At 38.0% G+C, this 8480-nt stretch overlaps 1 protein-coding gene across 3 annotated transcripts; it reads right to left on the reverse strand.

Annotated features, from left to right (window-relative positions):
* Positions 1-1608: 1608 nt before the first annotated feature.
* On the reverse strand, positions 1609-8206 carry ttpal (tocopherol (alpha) transfer protein-like). Of its 3 annotated transcripts, none has more exons than XM_017305672.2 (6): positions 8085-8206; positions 7277-7503; positions 5882-6125; positions 4327-4520; positions 4128-4238; positions 1609-3943 (listed from the first exon to the last, which is right to left on the reverse strand). In XM_017305672.2, exons 1-6 carry the CDS (start codon positions 8134-8136, stop codon positions 3665-3667), a joined length of 1107 nt encoding a protein of 368 aa, XP_017161161.2. In that variant the 5' UTR covers positions 8137-8206; the 3' UTR covers positions 1609-3664. The 3 variants fall into 3 exon arrangements, with proteins under 3 accessions (XP_017161161.2, XP_008412822.2, XP_081465403.1); XM_008414600.3 differs by lacking the exon at positions 8085-8206 and adding an exon at positions 7966-8078; XM_081609277.1 differs by lacking the exon at positions 8085-8206 and adding an exon at positions 7944-8072.
* Positions 8207-8480: the final 274 nt, after the last annotated feature.

The following is an 8480-nucleotide window of genomic DNA, read 5'->3' on the forward strand; positions in this document are numbered from 1 at the left end:
CACCAGTAAAGTAGAACAAAAATATGAGTCTACAAACCAAGCCTTCATTTAACAGTTCTTGCAAATTTTGATTACAATACTAATGCTAGCTATACTAATGCTAACTATACGCATTTATTAGATTAAAACTAAACCAAGATGAAGCACTGAAAAAACAAAGCACTTCATGAGTTGATCGTTTGTAGAAACTCTTTTTAGGAATAATCAACCTTGTGTACGCGCTGTTTAATGTGCCAATGGCAAAGAAACAAGGAAAACCGTTAATCTGCCATCCTAACTAGCCTGAGCATTCTTGACAGGCTCTGGGATCTGAAATAAGATATAAAAGTTATGTACTGCAGTTTTAAAAGCAAAAATAGATTTTTCTTAGCATGAACCCATACTGCTGTTCATAAATGTTCACTTCTGATACTCTCCGTTACTATTTCCCGCTGCAAATTGGAATTATGAAGATAATTTGGGGGAAAAAAACAAAAAAAAATTTTATTTAAAAAAATGTGCATGCTAGGATAAGGTGGTTTTTCGGCCGTATCAAAATTACTGTATTCTGCAAAACTTTAATGGAAACATTTGTCGCATCACACAAATCATGTGATCAACAACCGAATGTTACTACTGGGGGAAATGATGAAGAAGATGACAGGAAGTGACAGGAGGATGACGCGTGAATAGACTTATTCACGTGTGATTTGTTACTGCATTTCTTACTTAATGGAAACACCGCACAAGCAAAATTGTGTTTTTTGACATTAGACGAAGATTGACAAAGTTTTGTGCACATTTGTAACGGAAATGCGGCTAGCTTCATGTTATGACTCATTAGCTTTACCACTTTTGACACACGTTTATTAAAAATCGGCACCGAGCTTCACAGGTCCAGTTGCTGTAAAATTAGCCCAAATTATTAACTTTTCTAAACTGTAACTGACACTGATTGGAAGTGCTTGATTATTTTGCATCTAAATCTTATTAACCATGCCTGGTTGTTTGTCTCCATGTTTTTTCTGATACGGGTTGGCAACCTCTCCATGGTGAACCCTGCCTCTTGTCCTTTGACTGCTGGGATATTCTCCAGCTCACCCCTTGCAACAACAAACACGATCATGAGGCTGCAGAAACTAGAAACAGATGGATGGATGAATGAGCTCCACTTCATCTGTCCAAGTGATATCGTTCCAAGATTCTGTAACATGTTTAGGTGCAACTTTGCAAGTCTAAGCAATGCTGTCATGTCCTTTTTCGAGAGAAAAAGGCTTTCCACTGGCAGTTTTTCAGCACAGCCGTTTTTGCTAATTGTACTGTCATAAAACGTAACGTTTAACATTTGAAACCAGGCCTTTAGAGGCTGAGAGGGAGCTTTCGGGTGGTTTGTATTCTCTTTGAGCATCGTCTGTCCTTAGAGTAAACCTACTTGGACATCCAACTCCCAGAAGACGAGAAAACCTCTTCTGGCACTGACTTTGTGATTTCTTCAGAGACCCAAGGATGCAGTTTGGGAAACTCAGCTGAGGACACATGCAGCTATGTTGTGAAAATACCAACAGCTTCCCTTGGGGCTGCAGCATAGCCCATCATTTGCCAACAACAGCACAAACAAGACACGAATAGCACTTTCTGTATAATAGCTTTACTGTCTTAACCATTAACAATAAATACCCTGCAATACAATACAGCTCAGTCACAGACATGCTGGAAATATAAAAAAATAAGACTGAAGAGAAGCACTCAGCAGATGCAAGATGAACAATGCAATATTATTGCACTTTTATGTACAATTTGGCAAATCAGATCTCAATAGTCATGTGATTTAATGAATTAAGACTGCATAATAAGACAAATAAACCTACAATATGTATAAGGCAGATTGCCAAACTTAGAAAAATAATCAAGCCCAAAGACTAAACTCTAAACCTAAACATTCAACTGATCTAGCAGCCACTTACGTTTCATTTCAAACACTCTGGACGATAACACACACATATTGCTTTGGTGCACACAAGTGTAACATAAAAAAAAACTATTTAAGGCAATGTTTTCAATGGCTACACATAAAAAAATCTATTCAGCTTTGTGGTTATAAACTGAAACGTAACACTGACAGACAGGAGATAGAAAACAAAATTCATCGACCAGTTTTTGCTTGACTGACAAAAACGGAAAACACTTCCATTTGCAACAGAACTTTAAACTCCAACCATTTTTGGTTTATAAACACATCAATTAAGAGGACTTGTCAGATTCCTAAAAATAAGACTAATATTAGGCATTTTATGTATTACATTGCAAAAATACAAAATCTTACTAAGTATTTTTGTACAGTTTCTAGTGCAAATATCCTTTGCACACCTGAAATAAGACAAAACTAACTAAAAAGCAACTTTTCAGCAAGATATAGCATCTTATTTTAAGTCAATAAATCTTAATTATAAATGCAAAAAGTACTAGGTCCACTGGTAGATTTTTTAAAAACCTAAAAACAGAAAAAATGTTTTGTTACAGGTGGAAAAATCTGACAGTGAAACTAGTACTTTTTAAAAATCTATATATAATAAATATTGATTTAAAAATAATGTCATATACTTTGCTGAAAAGTTACTTTTAAGTAAGTTTTTTTTCTTACTTCAAATGTACTAAGATATTTGCACTAACTCAGACGTTGTGTTTTTGCAGTGGAGCAGTGATAATCATGCACCTTCTTTTTTTTTTTAAAGTGTTTATAGTTCTTACAGAAAACAAAAAAACGGACTCGGTCAAAATGAAAACGAAAATCTGAAGTCAGAATCGACCAGAAAAAACCTAAATGATGCTTTAGGAAGAAATTTCAATTAGTTGTAGAATTTCTAATCATCTGAATCTAATTAGATAAAAAATATGGAATTTAAGGAAACAAGCCTCCAAAAATGGCCATGAATCTGTTTTTAATTTCACTTATTATTTAGAGTCAGCTGCCAGTAAATATACTCCATCTAGACTCTAGATCAGTGGTTCTTAACCTTTTTTGAGGAACTGAACCCACCAGTTTCATCTGCCCATTCACTGAACCCTTCTGTAGTGATAAATAAAAGTATGATCCCCCCTTAATTTCTTGCATTGCAAAAACATTGTTCTCATTTCTAGTGCAAATATCTTAAGTTTTCATCAAGATATAGAAACTTGTTTTAAGTCACAAAATTCCTTAATATTGATGAAAATTTTATTGTTACGTTAGCAGATTATTTCACTCAAAATAAGGGAACAATGTTTTGTTATAAGTGAAGTAATCTGCCTGTGGAACTAGTACTTTTTAATCTATATTAAGGAATTATTGACTTAAAACAAGCTCCTACAGATAAGTTAGTTTACTAAGAGATTTGCACTAGAAACTAGAACAAAATTACTTGGTAGGATTTTGTGTTCCTGTAATATGTGAGATCATTAAATAAACAAGTACCATCCAAGCACACAACTATCAGCGAAGGTAATAAAATGAAGAGTGAACACACCGAATGAGCTGCCTTGGAGCAATGCCTGAATGCTGGACTTCTTCTAAAACTGAGCAAATTTTAAATAGTGTAGTGCTGTTTAGTTAGTAAAATAAATCATGTGGAATATTGGCAACTTGCCCTATAAAAGTTTCCGCTCATGTTTCAGATGAAACAGAAGAGGTCCTGTGGCTGTGTGAGCGTCAGTAGCAGTAGTAAAGTTGAGAGCGCAGCGCCCTGAAGCCGTCCTCCTCCCGCCCTCCTGCCTGCTCCCCTTCACACAGCATGGAGTCTGGGAGCACCACGCCCTCTAGTGGATCCGGCTGGCAGAACTCCACCACGAACTCCTCCTCGCAGTCCAGCAGCAGCCTCGACCAGGCGCTCATGTCCAGCCGGCCGGCGGTGCCGCCGTATTCCTCTGGCAGAACAGACGGCGGGATGTTCCGGTGCAGAGAGCGCAGGTCCGAGCCGTGCAGGACGTACTGTCCAGAGGGGCAGAGGAGACGATTACACCGACTCTAATCAATATTTCATCTCATAAAAGCAGCAGCTGTGGTTGTTTTCACACTAACATAGAGGGTTCTATCCAGTGACACCCTCTAAATCTATCAACATAGATACAGAGAACAGAGAAAACGCTCAGGATAATTCAAGGACAACAGTTACCCTCTCTGCCATCTTCTCCTTCAGGAAAGGCTTGATTATAGCAAAGATGCCTTTGAAAATCCGGGGCTCGTTAATTATGTTAACGGCCTTGATTCTGATAGGAAAGCCATCCTGTTAATGAAAGGCAGAGACCACAATCAGAACTCGTTCAAAACATCTTTTGTCAAAATTAAACACATTGTATTCTATGATGTCTCACCTGGAGGATGCTCACGATTTTTTTGGCAAGAAAAGGACCTGGATTGGAGGCTTGCGACATTCCCACCCCAGTGTAGTCGGCTAGGATGACCAACCCGTTCACCTGCGTTTCCTCCGGCTGGATCAGCTTCTCCAGAGTCAGATAAAGAGCGCGCACGTTGTCCACAAACGGATAGTCGTTTGGCTTCCATTTTCCTGGGAGAAAATCCACATTGACAAAATTTAATGACAAAGAGGTTGTGGATTGCAAAGATTATTAAGGGTGCATTCACACCAGCCCTGTTTATTCTGCTGTAATCCAACTCCAGTTTGTTTGTTTAGAAGGTCCAGTTCATTTAGGGAGGTGTAAATGCGAAATATAACTCTGATTTGGACCAACAAAAAACGAAAAGAAAACTCTGTCCGTCCGTTTTCTTCCGCTTATCCGGGGTCGCGGGAATAGCAGCTTAAAGAAGGGAGGCCCAGACTTCCCTCTCCCCGTCTAAAAACCTCAATCTTGGTTCGGTTGAATTCTGGTGTGGTTTCAGTGCAGTGTGAATGCAAGCAGACCGGATACCGCTCCAAAAGCAGTAAGCTAACTATAGCACAGCTAACTATAGCGCAGAGTATTTTAGCCAATATATTACTCTCAGTTCTGTGGGGTAGTGGAGTGTTGTGACCCAGAGAGGGAGGAAAAGCAGAATATAAGAGGTTTAAAGTTGCTTTACGCCTGTTTATCGGCGCCATTTTCCCTTTGCTGTGGCGCACTGCAGCCACTGTAATTTTTAAATCTTTAATAAATGACAAAAAAACTGGATTATTCATACAACAATCATCAAATAGGATGAAATATTTTATAAGACATAGGACCCCTGATTTGTTCAATTTTAAAAAACTAATTTTAACATCTGCAATTATGTACAATTACATTACTGACCAATCTGAAAGAGAAAATTGTTTAGCTCTCTCTTGCTTGTTGACAGAACTGACAGAAACCAAACTACTTATATATTCATATCCAGAGACAATACATTTCAAAACATTAGCAATTTTCTCAGCTTTAATTTAAGACATATTTTATAGAAATCTGGTAAGAAGTAAGGACGCTACGACCATTTTTATAACATATTTCTGCTCATCCCACATTGGAACAGTACGGTTTTGTGACTCACAGTAATGGCGGCTGCAGGAGCGCATTGCTAGCGTTAGCGGCTAATAGGCGATGTCCAAACCAGTCATATATATCACTGGAGAAATCCTACAACCGCTAAAATCTGACTCTACTGCATTGTTGTCTACATTTTGTGAAGAAGAAAGTTGCGCTGGTCTTCTTCAGAGGTTTTGTATCGATTCCGTCAGTAGTTCTTGGTGCAGCGCCCCTACAGGCGAAGAGGGGAACTGTTTTTTCAATTAGTTTGAATCGTTTGACACAATGCAGTGTGACTGGTTCCCAGTGGAGCCAAGTCTACTGAACTATCAGGGAGGACTAAGGCAGATCTGCTTAACAATTTATTAAGGGGTTGCTTATTAGTTGCAGAACTGCTGATATCTTCATCGAGGCAAATAAAGAGACGGACCTGGCCGGAGGAAGAGGATGTATCTGCCGTTGGGATCGGGCCTCGGCAGGACCGTGAGAAAGCCCAGGTCCAGGACGTGTTTGACCGAGGATGGCTTCAGGTCCTGGAAGACCTCCGGCCAGGTTTTACGGCCCGCGTGGTAATTGAGCAGCAGCTGCAGAGCGCGGTCGTAGTCGAACTTCCTGGCCCGCAGGAAGCGCAGGAGGAAGGCGTCGTCCAGTCGGGTCCTGAGATTGGGATGTTCCTGTGAAGAAAAATACATAAATTCACTAAATAAAAAGCTTCTAGTTGACATGCATCGCAAAATAATTCTGACTTTATTTGGACTCATTACAGCCACAGATTTTAATGAATTTCATAAGAAATTTTTATGAGAAACCAAATAAAAGTAATACATTATTATATTTTCAAAATATCAACTGAGGCCTTACTATCTCCATCACATTTTTTTAAAATAACATTGTAAACAGTATTAGAACAATTTCATCCAAATGAACCCACAAAATTCAAGATTTGGCTGAACGTTAAATTGTCTCAGTAATCACTGCGATAAACGTTAATGATAATGAATTTGAGACCTTTCTCAAGTAATTAATAATTTAAGTTAGGACTCTCAAACACCAATAAACCTCAAATTAGTAAAGAACTCTCAACACTGAAACTGGAAATATTTTAAACTTAAATAAAATAAACACAACAACCAAAATCAATAAATAAAAACTACTTGCAACTGAAACCATAAATAAAATTACGAATTACGATGTTGCTGTAAACAAAATTTCCCTTCAAAAGATGAACCATCAGAATGGAAATTATTGATCTCATTTTAAAATGCCATGCGATTAACTGCTTATGTTGTTTTAAACATGCCAAACAAAGCTAAAACCTGCTGAAACGACACTTTGTTTTTATAAATAATAATTTTTAGTGATGTTAAATTGAGTTTTCATGTGGATGAAGGGCCAAAACACCCAAAGCAGTTGCTTATTTTAGGATACTCTTTGTGGTAAACATAAAGATCTCATTTTAATTCTAGGTCTATAAATAGGAAGTAAAGGTAAAATACACATTTGTTAAATCAGCTTTAGCAGAAGTAACATGAAATAAATTGCCAGATGTGTTTATATTGGAGGAACGAGTTTGAACAAAGCTTTACTTTAAAAGAGATGGTCTCCCTTTAGATCAAAAGGGTATTGAAAACCTTCACCTACTTACAAGAAAAGGACAAAAATCTGATTATTAAATAGAATATTATGGTTCTGAACCATAATATGCAAAGCAAGCCCAAATAATCACACCTGAATAATAGGAAAAATGAGTCTGTGCTGATTCATTTTTGTAATACTTGACTTGTTTACAGTATTTATCATCATAAAAGCTTAAAAGTAAGAAAACCTTAAGAATCATGTCTCTCAGTGCTTGGACATCTCGTAGGCGCCACTCGGGCTTCTCCTGGAGCTCTTCCCGTGCTTTGGCCACCAGTTCAGGGGTCAAGGTGCAGGAATACATGGGTGGAGGTGGGCCAGGGAACCAGCTGTGTCCTGCAGCTGTTGCACGGTCCGCCTGGGGAGGACTGAGGCTGACGGACTCATGCTGATCGGCCATGGACTGACTGAGAGAATCTGAAAAGAAAAAAAATGAGACATAAAGGAAACACCTGCGAAATCACAACACAAGCAGTACTACTTCCAGCTAAGTAGCATACTTCCACTGGTTAAATAGTAAAGCAGATCTTTTTAAGTCAATCCAGCTAAATTCACTGGGAAAACAGGTAATTTCTCTCCATTATAACATTATAACAAACAGCACTTTGTGATTTATTTATCCTAAGACATTATGTTCGGCATAAAAATTTAAATATGGTGCGTTCAGGTGCATCGACGTTTGAATATAAACCACTTTATCTCTGTTAATTTATAAACTGAGGAGATCACAAACACTGTTTCAAGCCTATAACGCAACAATATGATCAAAATATTATTGTACTTGTTCTGGTAACCCAGAACCGACGGAACCTATGCGGCGGAACCTGGTTCAGGCAAAAAGAAATATGCATACTGACCCAAAATGAGCCAAATTATTACCTCCTGCAAGAGACAGTGGTCTACCTAACAAACTCCGCCGGGGAAAAATATAAACATGAACAGAAGGGAAGGTAAAGACTTTTAAAAAACCAGCAACTAAGTCAAAAATCACAACTGACCTGTCCGTACAAAATCCTTTTTTTCCGGGTTTTGTGAACGGGGTTCTCCCATTGGTCCGTTTGCACCACGTGACGCTGCGCAGCGTCTGTTGCTCTGATGTGTTCGTGGTCTGTCGGAAACAAACTCACATAGATATTTTTATGCTTTATGCTCATTTAAAAGCATATTTCATTACATTTAAAAGTTAACTAAACTAACTCAACATCCCATCGTCTTCTACCTGCAGATTATAGCAGATAAGGGTGGCTAAATATGTAAATAAAGAGCAATATGTGTGTATCCTTATGACTATCACTGCTCATTGTTATTTATTATTGTTGTATGTTGTAGTGCTATTAGCATGGGTTTTATTAGAGTTTGAGATTTTTTAAAAAATTTTATTTATTTATTTTTGG

The sequence above is a fragment of the Poecilia reticulata genome, chromosome 7 (assembly GCF_904066995.2).
Source record: "Poecilia reticulata chromosome 7, P_reticulata-male-v2, whole genome shotgun sequence".
Lineage (NCBI taxonomy): Eukaryota > Metazoa > Chordata > Actinopteri > Cyprinodontiformes > Poeciliidae > Poecilia > Poecilia reticulata.